This window comes from Osmia bicornis, chromosome 8 (assembly GCF_907164935.1).
Source record: "Osmia bicornis bicornis chromosome 8, iOsmBic2.1, whole genome shotgun sequence".
Lineage (NCBI taxonomy): Eukaryota > Metazoa > Arthropoda > Insecta > Hymenoptera > Megachilidae > Osmia > Osmia bicornis.
The window spans coordinates 8,487,644-8,507,461 of NC_060223.1; the positions used below are offsets into that span (position 1 = coordinate 8,487,644).

A 19,818-nucleotide genomic window follows, 5' to 3' on the forward strand; every position below is an offset into this window, starting at 1 on the left:
CGTTTATGTTTGCGTGAAGAGTGTACTTCTAGTTTATTTAGGGTTACTTATAGTCTACTTAGAATTATTTATAATCCAGTTAGAGTTATTACATTTTTTAGTCGATTTAAAATCTCCTTCCTTGCATCATATTATTTATATTAATATTTATTTTAATTTCCTTCGTTAACGAAGCTGTCGAGATAGCCATAATTAAAATTAAAATTAAAATTAAAATTAAAATTTCATTTTTATTTTCTAAATTTCAAGCTTAGATATTATATTCTATCGTTGAAAAATTTGACTGTCTAATTTTAGTCGAAGCACGGTTACACAAAATTCGTACGACTGGGTCACGATTGACCCAGTTTCGTGGTCGGTGAATTAAGAAATATTTTGTGCCGTTCTGCGGGGAGCGAAAGAGAAAATAAATAATAATGGTAACACGCGGCCGCCATTCTAGAGAATGTTTTTAATTAAAAGCGCTTTGAGCGTTGAATTTCGTTTTCCAATTACGAGAATAATTTTTCAGTAATAACGAAATTAGCGACGAAGAGAGGAAATATACAATTTTGTATATTTATGTTTGGGTAACTTAAATTATGTTTGTTTTTTGCCAAGTTAATTTCTTCGATTCGACGGGTAATAACGCGAATTTGTTTGCTCACAAGGTGGACACGCGATATTACCTTTGAGGTGAATGAATATTTATAAAATATTTCCCTACTAGAAAACTCTCCCCCGGTTCTTTGTTTTTTTTTTTTTCTTTTTTTTTCGAGAAAACAAATGGACAGGCGCGCGAGGGGAATATTAAACGGAATCCGTGGCGGTGCTCCACGAGAACGGAGGTACGGTTCAATTTTTCAAAAGTTCCAATTCACTTTGTTTGAATGGAGCCAGCTGAATGCACGTAAGATTACATTCTTAAAGTAATTTAAAGTTCGTGCCAAGTTTCTCGGGGTTCTCGTTGTTAAACAGCATTAACTCGGTATTGGAGTTGATTTTACGTAAAAAGAAACGAAAGAGGTGTATCTATAGAATTAAAGAGCTTCGACTCACCGGTAAATCTTGCTTACGTTCCTTCCTCCTTTTTCTTTTCTTTTTTTTTATACAATATATTCCTTGAGAACCACGGTTACACTGTTCTCTATCTCTCTCGGCTGGAAAGCGAACGTTTACGAGTCACTTTCTTAATTAACCCTTATCGTTACATACGATACTAGCGCGCATATAATATGTTTCAAAAAAGAATCTATTTATTTTCTATGTACCTCGCGTGTGCTTACAAAATACGTGTACACAGGCAATTACGGTAACATCGCGTATCATATTTCTCGACAAAATTTCCAATGGCGATTTCCATGTAATTAGAATAAGCATCCTCGTGTTAATACAGTGTCTAGGGGTTAGAGGAGGTTTTAGTAAACACCTAGTACATTATTACCCGTTAACACGCACGAACATGTCAAGAATTATGTAGATTTATTAGAAATTATTTAATAGGGATACGTTGGGTCGTGGTTCTCAACCGGTGGAGATAATTTAATAAAAAATGGTGGGTTATTAATAAAAATGAATAATTAATTTTTACATTTTTATTTTTATTATTATTGAATGGATAAAAGGATTAATCGAGGACATGTAGCATGGATTTCTATGAGGATGGTAAGAAAAAAGAGAGAACAGGTCGAATGAAAATGAATGTTCCCCCTCGATTCACTGACGAAAAAGCGAAACTTCTTCCAGCATAGCGGGGATTGTAATATTTATAGTGGAACATTAGGCAGGTATGGGAATCGTCCGTGTACAGTGGCTCGTAAAAGTTCGAACGAGGTCGTGGCTAGTATCCCCGTACATATACTCGGCTAGCCTTATTCGGGTCACTTCGTAACCCTTCGTGTGTCACTCGTGTTGTATTTTGTGGTTAGGTTAGTAACCGGAGAGCTGTCGGACTTTTGGTGAAATAATTTCGCCCTCCGCGTCTAATAATTACACCGCTCGCTTAGCTTAGGGAATTCTCCCGTTGGAAATTTTATGTCTTTCAAACTATTCGACGCTTCTTTTTCATTTTTCTACCGGTTAATATACTTTATTACATTTAGTCCATTGAAGTTTAATTAATTTCATTTTTAACCGGTTTTAAGCAGAAACTATCTTTTTATTCGTTCACGCGAAGGAATAAAAAGATATGTTTCAAGGATGCCTTTTTCTTTTTAAATAAATGATCTTCGGTTTACGAAGTTTTCCTTACGTGCTTCAAGGAATCAAGCAGCCTGTTCCGTTTCATTGAATTTGAATAAGCTTTGAGTAAGCTTAGCGATTATTTAAATGAAATTTCAATGAAGTCGACGAAAATATTGGATTTAAAGATAATTGCGAAGAGGAGAACGGAGAGAGCAGAGTTATTGATCCGAGGAGAGAGTCGGTGCATTTATGAAATTGCATTCATGAAACAGATAATATATATATATATATATTTTATAATCAAATAGAAAGGATACAAATTTCTAAAAGGACACACCCACGCTCCACTTTTGAATCAGAGGTCAAAGTTACTTCGACGAATTCGAGCAATAACTTCAAATCATTTTATCGAGAGCACAGAATCGAGAGTTATTCAAATATAACAGAATGGTATTGAAATAAAAGAATTTTCTGGAAACAACATTCAAAGCTCTATGGTTACCGAATTCCGATTTAAAAAATCCTTTTCTATACAAATTTTAAAACCATCGAGTATCAAATATAAAAAAGTAAATGAAAATTTTATACCATTCGTGTGGTAAGGGGTTAATAATTACTGGGATTAATTAAAATTTTCATACATCAAAAATGTTGGAAAAGTATCGTAGGATATATTTGTCGCGCGAAAATTACGAGTGGGCGGAGTCAAAGCGATGGTAGGAGGTGGCAGTGGCGGTGGTGGGGGCACGGCACGACCAATAATGACTTTTAATAAATTCAACTTGCAGAGCGTGAATGAAAATTCGTATTTTTCGCTGGGCCACGAATGAAACGATAATAATTGTTTAAGCTAATTGAGTCGAGGCTGAAAAATGATTTAACGGCCAACGGAATTTGAATTCATCATTCGACCAACGCATCCATATTTATCGAGCACTTTTATCGAGAAACTTTCCCCGTTCGAGGACAACCGGGGGGAAATTAATTCAATTTAGTTGCCGCGAGACAAAAGAATAATGGACCACGATTTAAATGCTATTGCAGATCTTGTCGTGAGTAATCAAATGGCTAAATTTAACTTTGTCATTAAAGAAGTCGAATATTTTCTTTTCTTATTTATTTTATATAAAATCAAGTCGATCGATACGCGAGATATATTATCTAAATAAAAATAGGTAAACTGTATTAAAATTTCTTAATTAATCTACAGCTCACAAAGATAGGTAAGCTCATAAAGATAAGCTAACTTATCAAAGCACAAGTAATATAAATAATATTTTTATGACTCACTTAACAATAAATCTACAAAAGGGGTTAAAATGACTTGTTTGGCGTCTCTTTAGTTGCGTTAGAAAATATTGATTTCTCTTGTATCTATAAATAATGCTTGTCATGTGATAAAATTTATATCCAGAGGCAGATTCCAACGTTCGCTTTTATTTAACCATCGTTTCGATTTTAATTCGTATAAATACATCATTTCTGTGAAAGAAGATATTAATTTTCCCATGTGCCGTATACGAAATTCGTTCGAAGAAATTCAATTAAATTCAACAAACATTACTGAAACATATTTCGTCGGAAAGTTAATATTTCTTATCGTTATATCTTTTTGCCATTTTCACGAGTTCTTGATTTTCCAAGAGAACTTTTCCAACGGTATTATTAAGCATTAAAGCGTGGCTTCTGTATCGATAAAGAAGGTACGTTTCACGATAACAGCCATACATAAAGCACGGATATTCCCGCAAGATTTCTGAAAAACGAAACAGAAGAGAACCAGGGGAACTCGTTTCCGTCGTAATTGAGATACAAGAAATCGTATTTTTATCTGTCCCGCTGTTTCAACTTAACTTTTTATTATATTCCAAAAGAAAAAAACAAACGAAAGCAATAATACTATTATTCTGAATATTACTAATGGACTGTATAAAATATTAGAGGAAAAAATTTCATTACTATATCCTTTCAGACTGGTATAAAGTCATCGTTATTTAATCAAATGAATAATATTAATTAAAAAACATGCAATTATTCTTGACATTTTTCTCTCCCTGAATTGCAACAGTTTTGTGATTAACAATGATTATTTTAGCGGTATAATGAAGCAAAATGTTGCTCAAGGGTAAAGTGACGTATCAGTTATTAAAACTTTAATCATTTCTATTTCAAAGTACAGACAAAGCTTAGCAAGCAGGCTGAGTACAGTCGATGGGAAAAGTTTTCCTCGAGAGGGAAAACTGGATCGATGCCTGTTTCGCTCGTGAACTGGTCGCTTTACGTAATATTAAAACTATTTCGGGACTTTGTTTCATATAATGAAGCAATTTGTAAAAAAGAAAAATTATTAGCAGAAATATCATTTTATAAAATATGAAATTCATTTTAAAACCGTATTTTATCACGGTGATTTATGGTGAATTTATTTTAATCCGTTTTTTAAAATTTGCTGCAGGATATTGTAAATTTATGATCCCATTTTAAAAGTATTTTTAGATTCTTGTGTTTCGATGTTTATCGTTCCACTGAAATTCTTTTTCTTGTTAATTTTTTTAGATCATGGAGAGAAAAAACGGAATGAATTTAAAAAAGGAAAAAAAGGAATAAGGGTTGTTTTCGAAGCGGGAAAACAATTTTGACAACTTTCCTCTACGAAGCTAAATAAAAGGGGGAAAAAACAATTCGCAATCGAACTGTTATTTACCAATTGAAATTGATTCACTTTTTATGTTTAAACCTCCATAGTTTTTTTTTTTACATGGGTACATGATTTTATGTATTTATAAATTAAAATCGATTCGTTTCTCTGTTGTTTTTTTAAATATATTTTTTCCAGTTTATTGCACGCGATCCTGGCGAATTGAACAAAATGAATATTTGAAACGTGTTACATGCATTTCTCGCGTAATTAAAATTAATACGATTAAAGGGTTATAATGGACATATAATGAATGCATGACTGCTGCCATTGGCAAACAAGACACGCTCGGTGCGGATTGAATAGAATCGTTGTAAATCAATTAATTAGTAATAATAGCAATTGTAAATGTAATTATCCGTTCCAAAAGCTAATATCATAATGACATTATTTGTTTCGTATCACCTGGATCAATACCGTGCGCCATTCGATGATACAAATTTTCCATTAATCATAGCTTCAGAAATTACCATCTTTTTCTTTATAATTACATTCCAAATTCACAGATTTCAAGGTTGAAAAACGAAGCAAAAAAAAAAATGAAAGCTAATTTACTCCGAAATTCTCTTGGTATAACGAAATGTTATTTCTAGATTACACGGTAAAGTGATGTTTCGAAAGAAATAGAGGCAGGAAAGGAAGAGATACAGCTAATTAAACGATACAATTAAGCACAAACTCGAAGATCCCCTGGAGAGATTCAATGTAATTCAATGTACTCTCCGTTGAATAAATTTTACGGGAACGTTTTCGAAATGATATGTTACAGGTCTTTGTTCTTGCTAGTGTATCGAACGTGGTGCCCATGGAAATGGTGAAATTCCATCGGAATAATTAAATAAAAGGACGTGTCGAGTGATAAAACTCGTTTCACGATGTTAACCAACGAATCGAACAAGTTTTATAGTGGCGAAGTAAGAGACAGAGACAAGTTCCTCTGAAATCACGTACTACCCCGTAATGGATGTGTTCTCCTCTCTCTGTATATACTTTTCTCTACGTGTACACCCGTTCTATGTAGCTACATACAACAGCTACATTTTGTTCGTGATTTCCATGGAGAGTTAACGTACTATATGTTCTTAGGTAGTTGGAGTATTATTGAAGTTTCTATACGTTCTCTAACGACCGAACAATGTTAAGAAACTTAGCGACAATATCGACAAACGGGGCTCAACTATGGGTGGAAGGGAATGAAAAATAGAGGCTTTTGTTATTTCCCCGCGTGCGCTCGTTTCGTTGGATAAATTCGTTTTAGAACCGATCGGACCGGTTAGTCTACTTAAAACGAAACATTCCTTCTCTCACGGAATAGAATTTTTCCTTTGCATTATTATATCTTTCATTACTATTCCTCGAAGATTCGGACTTTTATCGTAAAAAGGTCGAGCCACGAATTTTTCACGAGCTTTATCTTGCCTGACGGCAATAAACTTACTCTTTCTTTTTACTCGAGCAAATTGCATCGCGTACAATGTTGCCTTTTTTTCAAACAGTGAGATCATAAAATTCTTAGATAATTTATACAATTATCAGAAAGCGAATTAATTAATTACATCCAAGTATTTCTACGTAATCATCTGGGTGTCATCAGTGTCGTCGAATAATCGTTATTTGCAATAACACGAACCTCGCAATTCTTATTTTCAAAACAAAATTGTTCTAATATCTATTTTATTCTCCGTCGAATAAACTACGTTTCCCGGAAAATTCCCCGACGCGAAATATTAATAGGAAAAGTTATATTTTTAGGTGAATTATCATTCCGCTTGAACTTTAACCAGTAAATGCCGCGGAAATAATTTCGTTTCATTGTTTCCGGTGAGAAGTTGCGAATCTGTTGTAGAGTTTCTCTAATAATAATCGAGAGGTGCAACTCTTAAGTAGTCGCTGTTTAAATTATCGTGCAATTTGTTACTTTTCGTTGATTCCCCTCCGGGTCATTTATCTATTTTACTTAACCACCTCTCGAACGGTGCTTTTATGGCAATAAAACATTAGCAATTTATGGCGCGTCGAACGGGCTTAAAACCTTCCTGTTCATTACTGGAAGCTGGTGGAATCTTTTATGCGGTTGCATTTCTTTCATCAATCAACGTCTTGAAAGAATAACCCTGAAAGGGTATGAAAAATGACGAAAGAGAGGAGCCAGGTATCTACTTTACCTACAGATCCTTTCGTCGATCATCGCAATTGTCGACTGATAACGAGATGATCCTCTTAACAATCGTTTTTTTTCATAATAAAATACAAGTCAGTGGATACGGTTAATCGATATTTTTGATCAATGAGAATCTAACGTTTGATAACGCGCGAATCTAACAGTTAGTAAATTGAATGAGATTTTCGAAGTTTGTTGAAAAGTATTCCCAATAGAATAGTAGAAGTGCACTCTAGTGTAAAATCAATATTCAGTTTTTAGCAAGAATTCGGATGGTGAAAGCAACCGGAACGTGCTCGAGCGCAAACTCGAGCGAAGTGCACTACTTTCAAGATTTCTCAGGGGTTGTCCGATTTAAATCGAAAAAATGATTGATCGGGCAAACGTTTCTTGATCGTTTCGCCTTGTACTTCGAATATACACTGTTTCATTTTTCATTCGCGATAGATCAAGGAATTCTTGTTCCACGGTTTACAGATTATTAACACGTTTCTCTATCATTTTCAAATGATAAAATATAAATGAAAATAAATTTTTTCAACTCTAGTCGAACGGAATTTATATTGAAACGAAAGAAATTTTTAAAATTGTCTGAATAAAAGTACATTTTATTACGAGGGGGAAAATATCTTAAAGCCTTTGTCGAGAAAAGCCTTTGTAAACGCGAATAAATACTCTTGTACTTTATGTAGGTAATAGCAAGTGGATTGAGAACCACTGACGGTAAGTCATACCGCAGGAATAGCTTCCCCTCTAAAGTTGCATGACTCTGTTATGTATGTGGTCTATTATGTTTGCGACTTATAGAATAGCTTTCAGCTTGAGTAGCGTAAAGGTCCTATCACAACTGCAGTTTACTTTGCCTTCAAACTTTCCTCTTTAATACGCGTACGTTGTACCCGAGTATTGATCGACTCTACAAATTTATTATTTTCATATAATTAGTGTTCCCTAGTGTTTCCGGATAAAGGTAATTAATTATTCGACTGAACAATGATGAAATTAATTAATTACGATAATTAACGACGGGGTCGATGGAAAAATTTGAACAAGCAAGAATTGCTTTTTAACCGTTTCTAATTTTATCTACGTAGACGAAGAAGAAACGACGGTAAAAAGCAAATCGATTTAGAATTTATTCGCCGATACACCCGCGACGATCGACGAAATTTACGAGAGTGTACGGCGATATAATAGTCGCGGTAAAATTACACGTATAAATTCAAATTCATTTCGTACGGGGGTGGTGCTTTACGACGAAACGATTTTCGCGGCACGTACTTCAACGGGAATAAACATTTTATCACTGTCATCATTTATCTCGCTGGCTGACGGAGTTCCATCATTCCCGCCGCGTTTCTTTTCTTCTCTCTGTGTATCGAGCCTGTCTTATAGAATTTCAGACCCCGTGGCTTGCTTATACAACACGGAAAGTTATTGGAAAACTATTCGGGACGGAGCACCGAATATTACGGAATAAAGGGGGGAAACGATGGTGGTGGTGATGGGGATGGTGTATCGATGCTTCCATCAGGGAACCAGGATAAAATTCTTTTTCCACGAAACGTTACGTTTTTCATCCCAAATCGTTCGTCCGTTTATTTATTACCGATTCATGAGTAATAACTATTCGATAAACACTCGAGGAATCAAGGGACATTTTTGATCCGATCTCATCGGTTCGGTTAAGTTTCACCAGGCTGTTTAAGTTACCGGTCATTGCCGCGTCTATTAAAACGCCCTCTAGAGAGGTTTCCCGGTAAAAAATGAAACAGCTACTCACGAAGTCCCGATGAAACCAGTTCTCGATGGCCTCACACAATGTGCGGTGCATCGTAGAGCAAGATGAATTCCACGGTCGACGAAACTCCGTAGACTTTTCTCTCCTACCCTTGTTGTATGCACCGTACATACCGTGTATTATTATGCGCGTTCACCAACGTGTATGTAATACCGGTTTTAACGTGTACGCGTTAGAAGGTTTATCGAGTTGCAGTTTTCGCCGGGAATACATCGGCCGATGCAGAAGGAATGTTTTTCTTTTACTTGCCTCCGCGGTTTTCTTTTATTCCTTGCTGTCGTTTCACCGGCGAACGATATTGGAATAACTGTACGGTCATCCTCGGTCAATGATCGTTTTATCACATTTCCAGGCAAAATTTGTTTATTTATAGTAAACGGAACTAGTTTCTCGTGTATCTCCGTTTAAATATAATTTAATCAGCTCGAAATGATGGAAGGTAAAAGATAAATTTATTTATGTATATTAAAAGAGATTAGCTCGTTCGTGTTTTTTTTCCCCCCCTCTTTTAGATCCAATTCGAGTTTGGAATTGGCATTACATCACGTTTCACCATTCAGTTATCTCGCATAATTTATGTTTAATAGCCGGCTTTAATAATATGCTTTTACAAAGCACGCTTTACCATATTAATTTCGTTTCGCTTGTACGATTCCCAGCCCGTTAATTAATGTAATATATTATTAATTGTTGCCCGCTACGAGTTTCAATCACACATTGTGTTTCGTGGATTTATTTACGTGCAAAATAATTCCCGGTGCAATCGAATTATCATCGAAACTTGTTATTCGAACGGAAACGTATCGGTACCCCCTTTGTGCTTACGAAGTTTCAGTTACAGGATTTTTCCCTTTGTTTGCAAATATTATTGTAATAAATATTATCTCTTTAAATGGTACAATTCGACGTTACTTAGAAAGGTACATTTAAATCTCACTGTTCCTTCAACTCGTCACGTTTCACCTTTGTTTCCTTATCAAAAGATATCGCGAAGAATTAAGGAAAAACTTTGTTATCTTCGTTGCGTAACGGTTGCAAATAATAGATGCAAAGTTTGTCGAGAGTTTTTACTGAAACGAAACAAGCAACTTTAATCCCCTCTTTCTCTACCTTTCTCTCATTTATTCTGGAAAATGTAAACGTCACTTTATTATTATTATTATTATGCTCGCGTTGAGAATGTATGCTTTTATGAGCGTGCATTATATAACGTAGCCGGCAGGCAGGAGAGGAAAAGGGTTGGAAAAGTTTTCTGTAAGTAGTCTAGGACGTTCGTTTTAGTTGGTTTCACCTTACTCCCCTCTGCTGTTTCATTGAATTGCACCGAGAGAAACTAGCCGAGTTTCGGTGCTGTCCAAAATAATAAAATTGTTCGCCGGTATTTTAATTAGAAATTCGCGATGGTCGACGCGTATGCTCGTGCCGGGCGTTATCAAGGAATTAAGGGAATTAGATTATCGAGTGAAGTTAAGTGAAAATTACAGTATTCTCTTCGTTGCGTTCCTGCTAATTCAGTTTTCGTATGTAATTGAAACGCGTGCACGCAACGACCTTCTTTAAAGATACTTCGCGTGGAAGGATAGAGTAACCGGGTAATTTTATAAATTGCACCGCAATTATTTTTACCTCGATAAACGAGATAAAAAGAGTGCCGAATTCGCGTGAGATAATAATTCAAAATCAACGGGAAAACGAGTCGCGTTATCAGCGGCGAAATAGTTTTGACCACAACGGGATTCGGCGTGTCGACAGCACGAAATCCCTAAAAGGGGATTTCCTGACGCTTTTAACCAGTCAGTGAAGGCATTCCGCGAAAATGAACTCCCCAGGCCGGCGATTTATTTACGCAACCGAGTGGCGCGGCATTTTGTTTATCCAATAAATTTATCGTTTCACAGGACTCGTTTCGAGAGTTTCAAGTTTGCGAAATACAAAGAGCGCTATGCGAAGTCCATGGAAATGCGTTTGATCGATGATAAAAAAAAAAGAGAAAAAGAGAATGAAAAATAATCGCTCGCTGCTGGAGGCGACTAATTTTTGTAATAAATTGAAAAACATCTGGGAGATATTTGGAGAAGGACCGGTGGAAAATTGCTGAGCGCGTTAAAAGATAAAATTTGCATCGGTCCGGTGAAAACCGGCATTGGAATAATGAATAGAAATGAAACATAAAACGCGAGTTCCTCAGAACTTAGTCGAAAAGTAACTTTTTCTTTGCATGGAATTATAAGTTTTAAGTACGATGTTTAACTTCCGTGAAACTGTTCGAAGATTTCAAGCCACTGTAAAAACTAAAATATTGAGAAGTCAGCTCGCGGACTCCACGATAATTCGAAGTTTCATGATAACTTCAAGATTTTGTTTAATCTCGTTTTCCTTCATTTTTTATTTCAGGAAAATTAAAAGTGTTATAACGAGATTATTGTAAGAGAAAACTTTAAGTTCTTCAGTAAAAAAGTAACTAATTAAAAATTGCGAAATTTCCAAATATGATCATCGTTAATTTAAACAAAGGGAAGTTCTGTAATTTCGAGAGAGAAAATTCTTTCAAGAAATTCCGAGAAGACGTAATATTACCAGAGATAAAATTACGTAAATCGACGTACAATTCATGTCGAAATCTTATCTTTGGCACAGTTAATGGAATACAAGGAGCAACAGGCCATTCATCGAGATTTCATTGGACAGACGAAGAATAGAAGGCGTCCATTGTCGACGAAGAGTTATTAGTCATTATTATGAAGTCGTTCTGGCGTGTACACGAATTCTTCTTCATGGGGTTACTATATAATTTTGAGCGGCGAAAAAGAGGAGCCATTATGGCAAGTAGGGCGCGGCGGTAGAACGAACCGCTTAAAACGATTAAAAAGAACCCTTAATTGCTTTCCATTGACACAGCTCCAGAAGAGGGTTCAGCTCTGCTTATTTCCTTATCCTTTCCGATGCAACGGCTAATGATGTACCGTTTTAGTTATCCTCTCTATAACGGTGTATAATTAAGAAATTAGAGAATTGCTTAAAAAAAGATACTTAAAATAAATCTATGTCCCGATATGAGATAATACAACCAAAATGATGGGAACATACGTCGGGTTTATTTCTTTTTGAAAAGTAATTCTCATTCGTCGCACATGACCCCGACAGAAGCAAGCACGAAGACGTGGAAACACGAACAGAGAATGTGTACTAGACAGATAAAGAGGGTAAAAGGAGCAGAAAGAGAAGAGGAACAAGCCGGTAAAGGGATGAGAGAGAGAGAGGTGGGAGAAACAGAGGGTGGCTCGATCGATCCAGAAACACCGTGTGTAAACTACCAAGCATAATCAAATTCCTTTTACCTTCAATCCTCGCATACCGCTCTCGAGGTGCTACTGTTTTCATTCAAAACGAGCGAATTCAGTAAAAACTTGTTTCTCTATGACACGAAAGAGGTTGGAGGAGGAAAAAAATGGGGTATTCGGGGGGTTGACTTTGGTCGCGAAGAGGCCTTCACATTACGCGCGCTAATTACCAGCCCGGTTAATTGCGGCTGTTTACCACTAATTTCGGATCTCGCAATACGTACTCCCCCTTCGGAGCGCTACAAAAGTTTCCTCCTCTTTGCTTATTTGGCGATTTCTCGAGGATCGTCGTGGAAAAATCTCCGAGGTAAATTGAATCTATCTACTCAATGATGAAACGTGTTTGAATAAGTAAATTTGTAAAATGCCCAAAAGACGTTGATAAAAATTTTCAATAAAAATGAAATCTGTAATTGTACACGTGTAGCATAGAAGAGAATCACTGTAAATTTCATCGAGGATTTCCTAAGGGCAGATAAACGCGCAGCAATAGTTCATCAATTAGCCTAGTTTCGGTTACCATTGTTCCGCGTCGATCTGTACATGACCCGATGAAATATAGATCGGAACTTTTGGGTCACCCTATATTTCCTGAAAGCGCGCCATTCGCCCATCTACTACTACCGCGTGCTCCAGGGTTTAATCTAACAATGATTTATGCTTCACAGTGGCTCTCATGCTTATCGATTTTCAACCTGTCACGGCCGCTCGAAATTGATCCTGTTCCTAGTATTCTTCTGTCCAACCAACTTATTCGTTCCTTTTTTTTTAATTTTTTTATTTCCACTCTCAACTGGGACTGGTTCGCGGAATTTTATCCCCCTTTTTTCCCGTCCATTCTCTATGCGAATCGTTTTGTTACTCGTAGAATTGAAACAAAATGTTTCTTCGATGGTCCTCCGGATGGCTCTGTGATAGCACAGAGTGAAGAATTTGATTGTAGAATTGATATTTTTTTGAAACAAAAATTTTTTATACTTTCAACGTGGATATAATTTCTAAATTAATATTCGGAGAATGTAATTTACAAGGAAAGATGAGCGTCACTAGGAACCAACACGCTACATATTCCACTCTATGATTGTATTCCCCGCCTCCTTCATCCCCTCCGTCGACCTCTTCATCCCTTCTACAATTCCGCCCCATGAATGTATTATGTACGCTTGGCGAATATGTCAACTGCAGGATTGCGTATTTATACGATGAATTCTCTTGGATCTTTTTTACCCTCCTCCCTAATTTTCGGTTCTTCGAAATTAACCCTATTCTGCGCAAACGGGGGCGTTTTAATCGACGAATTTTCAACTTTACGATGTACGTTCGTCAGTTCCCAGGCAGATTCCAGACAATCAATTCAACCTTTTCGTTTCTGAATAACGTGTATATACGTAATTGAAAACCGACTGTCACTTGCCAAAGATATAATCGAGACTTCGAATTGATATCGAGCCACAATGGAAATATCCAAGAATTGAGCGTCGAAACAAATATTAAATAATTCATTTGTACGGGACAATGGATGTAACGGTGAAAGAGTTAACCCTTTGGATGACGAAAAATAATGAGAAATACTCTTGTCTCCTTTGGCTCGTTAAATTGGGTTTCAAATGATCCGCGTTCCTCTTTCGTTCGAGGGTTAAACGCGACAAATAATCAGTAGAAAGGAAGGATTTCTTTCCTTCTGTCGGTTTCGTGTCGTCGACGGGAGAACGTTTCCTAACGTCTATTTTAATTTAAGTTACAAAAGACTACTTTACGAAGTTGAGTGAAAGACGAGAGATAAAGGAGGTGGCTGGCACCGAGATGAGATTACCCAGATAGATAGAAAGTTTTCGCAGCTACGATAATAATATCACGAGCACGCTCGCGGAGTACACAAGTCGTTTATTACGTTTAATGCAATAAATTGTAGGTGGTAAATGGACGCGGGATCGTAGCGCGTTACACGAGACGAGGATGAGCCGGCATTAAGGGTCCGCCCTTGTCGCGGGGATACATCGTTATTAAAACGATGCGCGCGTTTCGGTGCCCTCGAAACAAACAAATCGAACGACGCATACATTATTGATCCTGCTACCTGGCGAAAATTCATACACCAGCTGAAAACACAATTTCCACGGTTATTTATTATTTTGTTCGCCAGGGAATTAATCAAAAACGGCTGGACAAGCGTGTCCAGCACGAATAGAGACGTAGGAGGATGACTTTTGCTTGTAACATTTAATTGAATTCCCAGCTGCAAATCATTTTACCAACGATAATGCGAAATTTATGTCGGTACGTCAATGATGAAGCTTTTCAATAATAATAATAACAATCGATTAGTATTACGAAGGTTCGTGAAAAATTGTGTGTTTGAAGAGCGAATAAAAAACGGACGATTAGTCGATTAAAAATTGAACGTTACCTCGAGATCCTACAGGGGTTGTATGAGAGAGAAGAGGAGTTGCGCAAACTTCAAATTACTTCCGCTGATACACCCAGCAGAAGTTCATTAACAATTCTTAGTGTTCTCTCTTGAGCCACAAACATCATTTGGACTTCTGCCATAAAACATTCCCCGAGTCGTCTTACCCTATCTTTTCGCTGGTTTAGCAGTTAACTGTGAACCCTTTTCATCCCGTCCCTTGATATTGGTTGTTAACCCCACCCAGGACTCGACTTAATCCATCCACGCCACTCTTTAATAGCCTCTTTGGAGACACGAGATCCACGCGAAACGAGAACAATTTTCTTCCCTTGACAAATATCGCGGTCGAATGTTCGTATAATTTTCCCATTCGATTTTTCACCCTCTTTCTAATTCACTCGACGCTAATTTTAATCAATTAAAATTTTACAATATTTTCGTAACAACGATTGAAATACACGCGTAAAAGCGAACCCGATCGTTCGAACTGATCACTTCGTATCCGCCACGACGGTAAACGTATACAATGTACATAACGAACGAGTTACGTGGTCTCGATAAAATCTTAATCAAACGCGCGTAATAACCGTGATCCACGATAAACTGGTTACTCGAGCGAAGCCAGTGTCGTCCACCGATGATTAGTAACGAAATCACTGATAGAAGAAAAAAAAGTCCCTGTCCATTATAATGTTCCATTTATCATGAGACATTATCGGCTGTTATACTTTGCCTGGGTCGTTCGGCGTCGGTGAATTGATAGGTTATCGGTGTGTTTAGGGTGGCAATGAATCCCCATAGCAACGTCGGAATACATTTCCACGTGATTCCGTGCATACTGTCCATGTCGTGAGTTTGGGGTTAGATCTGGCTCTGTGTCCGTGCCAACATTGCACTACCTTCTGGCGCATTGTTGCCCTTACACATGTGCACTGCTTTCCCTCTACCTTTCCCCCCTTCGATCCTACGAACATCTCCTCTCTTTCCCTCTGCTGACCCTTTAATCCCTCTATCGCTTTGTCTCTACCTAGCACACCCCAGCACTCCTCCCCCGAATCTCCCTACCTCTCCTGGCTCTCCCTCTTCTAGATACACATCTCGGATATGTGCAGTCAAGGGGAATGCACGGGTGTATAGAGCGAGTTTGTCTCATCTTCTGGATGCACAGACGACGGAAGTTGAGCAAATTTTCAGAGGGGTGCAAAATGAGATCGCGACTACCGTGCTCCGAACATTGCGACAACAGTTTTCGTTCGTTCCTTGATTGATTATCGTCCAATCGGGCCACGATTTTCCTCGACGTTTAAATTAATTAATTTGAAAACGAACAATATGAATATTTGAAGGAATTGCAAATTTTCCTTGGCGGAGGTCTCTTTGAGGAAAGTTTGCGCTTCAAACAGTAGGTCGATGGGTGTGTTAAATTGAATTTTGCAAAGTGCATACTTTGTCGAGGGGTTAGGTCCGGGCAGGGTTTCAGGGGTTGTTTGAAATATGCGCGTTTGAACGTTCCACCGCGAGATTTATTGAAATATCCATTGAGCCATTAATAAAACGTAACTTGGACTGCCTTTCCGCGTTGGTTTCATTAAAAATTTAAATGGACCGTGGACAAGCGAGATTTACTTATGCATACGAGAAGAGGTTGTACAACATTTTCACGGCGCGAATCACCGTCGGCCGATGGGCTGGCTAACAGCCCGGACAGAAAACAAACGTCTGCCGCTTAATACGAGGACAATTAATCGAATCGCTCCAATTGCCGGCGATCAATCGGACAGCAGAGGGGCATCGATGATGCAAAAGTGGCTTACGACTCGGAGCTGACTTCGATCGATCGCCGGCCCGTTTTCCAAAATTCACGGTCTTCTAATTGGATTTCGGTTAAGCACGTCGACCTCCGAACGATTGAAAAGCAAGAGATTACCAATTTCGGCGAAAGTTCCCGGACAAGTTTAAAACTGCATTTAAATATTTAAATAGAATCGAGTTGCGAGCTGAAACTGCCGCCATCAGTTTCACTACCGGCTTTAACGTGATTACAAAGTTTTCGCAGTTTACTCGCTCTCCCACCCCCGCCGAAACAACGCCGCCGAATGTAATACACGAATAATCAGCTACGATTCTCTGGCCGATAACAAACGAACAGAGGATGCCGGTATGTTAAAAATGACGCGAGAATTGACGGTGGTTTAATTAAAAACAATGCACGGGGAGAAAGAAGCAAGAGAATCGTGTTATCAGACGGACAGAAGGAGTCGATGCAAGATGCAGCGACCCTCTTAGGAAATCACGACAATAAATACGTGAAAAGGCGAACAGGACAAAGGAAGAGAAAGAAGAAGAAAAAGAAGAAGAAGGGGTTAAAGGAAAAAATAAAGAAGCATACGCGTCAGAAGATTCTTCTTTGTGCCACGATACCTCCTCTCGGTTACTATTCTGCTTCATCGTTTTTCGCGTGTCCCCGCGATTAAGACGAAGGGTTTGTTTTCAGAGCCGTGATTCAGGGGGTTGGCGAACGGGGAAAAGAGCGAGGCAAGCCTACCGAGCGAACCGGAAGCTCGACGAAGACGGGGAAATAGGACGGATGCGGTAACATGAAAGAGAGACGGAAGATCTTCTGTGAGACTGACAATGAGAGGAAACTAGCAGCAATGTACGTGACCGAGAGAGCCAGAAAGGGAGAGAATCCATGGCCAAGTGCTCGAGTAGCGATGGGAACAACGTGTTCTCGAACAGGCTTGGTAAAACAAGTTGTGCCCGCTGAAAGTTTTCAGAATAGATTCTAAATCATCCAAATTTCTCCTTCCACCTTCTTGCTTGATTAAAATAAATGAATGGGAAGATAAATAAAGTAGGAAAGGGGTTAATAATCGTTTCGTTTCATTTGTACAAAAGAGAGTAAGGATAGAGACATGTGCATTGTTTGCGTTGCCAAAAGAGACATCATTAATTCCATCGGTGATTCTCTGTTCAACTTCAGTTAGCCAAGTCAGCTGGCAATTGCAAAGCTATATAGGGGTTAAAACCTGGCCAGGTCGTATCGCTTGGCTCGAGGCTCTTCTCGCCGCTGGTAAATGGATTTGCCCGCGGAGCCATCGGGTTCAAGTGCATCCTCACAATTGCTCGTTGAATCTCAATTCTTTTCCGCGCGATTCGATTCTACGCTAACGAATCTTGCAGTTATATAACCTAATTGCGGTTCAACTACGCCGGCAAGTTTGCGACGTTAATTAAATGTAACAGCAAACTTGGCGTTGTACGCGAGCAAATATGATTACTATTTCGGTGCCGTTATACTCTATCTTACTAAAATTCATTTTAATCTATATCAATATCTTCTGAAAGAATTTTCTGAAAAATCAAATATCACAATTAAAAAGCTAGACGAACGACGAGCAGAAGAATTTATTTAGCATTCACTTTTCTTCAGTGATTTATGCTAGCTCGCACCGCTCGTACGAGATATATCCTCGCGGTGAACATTCGCGCAATAAATTTTATGCGATTCGACGGTCGGTACGCGAGTCATTACGAGTGTTACTCAATCTGGAAGGAATATACGAAGAGGGCAAATTGCATCTATCATTTTTTCAGTCTATTGTGCTCGCAGAGTTGTTTATTGCCGTTGTAATTCCACCCCCACCGTATGAATATTATTTTCTAGCATTCCCAAGTTATTCAAGCATCGTCGCGGCAACGTGGAATACTATAGAGGAATTAAATCGCATGAATCAGCAGAGGTCCAAGAGTTGGGTTAAACTTGGTGAAAATGACGTAGCCGCTAGCATCCAGCGGACAATTAAATTATCGTCGAAGCAGAGTAGATAATGATGCACTCGAGGACAACATAAACCACGAGTTACGTTCGCTGGATTATATGTGTATACATAACGAATACATAGGTGTTTTAGCTGCTACCCTCCCAGCGGATCTATGTAGGGTGGAACGGGTTGGAATTTATTAGGGGGGTTGTTTCACCGCTTCGAGGCAAACGTGTCTCCACCTGTCGGTAAAACAACTGTTCCAAGATTAGTCGGAACGGTAAAATAGGTTTCTACCTGGCAGGAGCAAGGGTGAAACTTTCGAACTCTATCAAAATGGGTAAACTCAATTATCGTCGGTTCTTTGCGTTCCATTTAGAGAACTTTGATTCAAACGGTAATTCCGTCTAGTACGAGCATACTGTTTCAACGTGGCCCAAAAAGTTTTTCCATAAAGAAAACAAGCCCGCGTATCGAAGTTGTACGACGAAACACGCGTAAAGAACTTTCTGTCCCACTTTCAAAGATGTAGGGAAGAAATACATATTTATAGCATTCGTAAGAGACGAGTTTACAGAAGATGTTTAGGAAGGAAAGATATTTTTTCATTTGAACAAAGAATAAAACATGGGGCGACTCTGAAGATTTATTATTAAGAAAATTATTTTCTTTTTGATTTCAGGACGAGGTGCTGACGATATCCGAGAAGGTGGTAGTCCGTGTTCACGACCTGGTTACCTGGTTATCACCGACCTTGGAATGGTCGTGGGGTCGGGAGGTGTCTTATCCACCGACACCCTCGTCTTCTCCGGAGAACAGCCCGTTGAGGTACGAGATACCTCAGCCCCAGGTGCTCACCGATCCTGGAATCGATTTCTCGGATGTCGAGAAGCAACAGAAGGAGTTCGAGAGCAACCATAACACGAGGAAGACGGAATGCGGTGCCCAAACGAAAGTGGTCGTGCTATCGTACCCGAGGTATTGCCGATATCGAGCCCTTCTACGTAGGCTCGAAGGTGCCGAACCGTCCTGGCTTTGCTCGTCCGTAGCAGCCGCCCTCGGCGGGTTCACCGCCACCCCGGGCACCAGGGTGCTCTTCTGCAGGGACACCTTTGACTACCCGGATCTAGAAACTCACGAACTCCTCTGCAATCATTTAGGTAGGTCGATGCACCTCTTCCTACTTTGCATTGGTAAATGAATGGGGGATAAAGTTTTTTATATAGATATGTAGGTGTTTTTCAGAGGACAGGTTTACCATCTTTGATTTTAATCAGAGAACTATTAAGAAAGTAACATCTATCTAAAATACATATTCTCAGGTCTCTCGAAACACTACTCCCGGGAAGCCCCGAAAATTTATACGTCAGTTTATATGATTCCTATTTAAAAAAATATTTGCTCTCTTTTTTTTAAATAGAGAATGTATTGATTTACATAACTCCTTATCGTCGCAAGTGTTTTAACGCTGATAACGGAT

The 19,818-nt window shown here is 38.5% G+C and overlaps 1 protein-coding gene across 2 annotated transcripts in view; it reads left to right on the top strand.

The window, feature by feature from the left end:
* The window catches only part of LOC114873750, a 100,637-nt gene that overhangs the window by 71,555 nt on the left and 9,264 nt on the right, over nucleotides 1-19,818 (top strand). For both annotated transcript variants that reach the window (XM_029182396.2, XM_029182395.2), the window contains exon 3: nucleotides 19,021-19,498. In XM_029182396.2, the coding sequence (XP_029038229.2) occupies nucleotides 19,021-19,498 (478 nt within the window). The remainder of the gene's footprint in view (nucleotides 1-19,020; nucleotides 19,499-19,818) is intronic.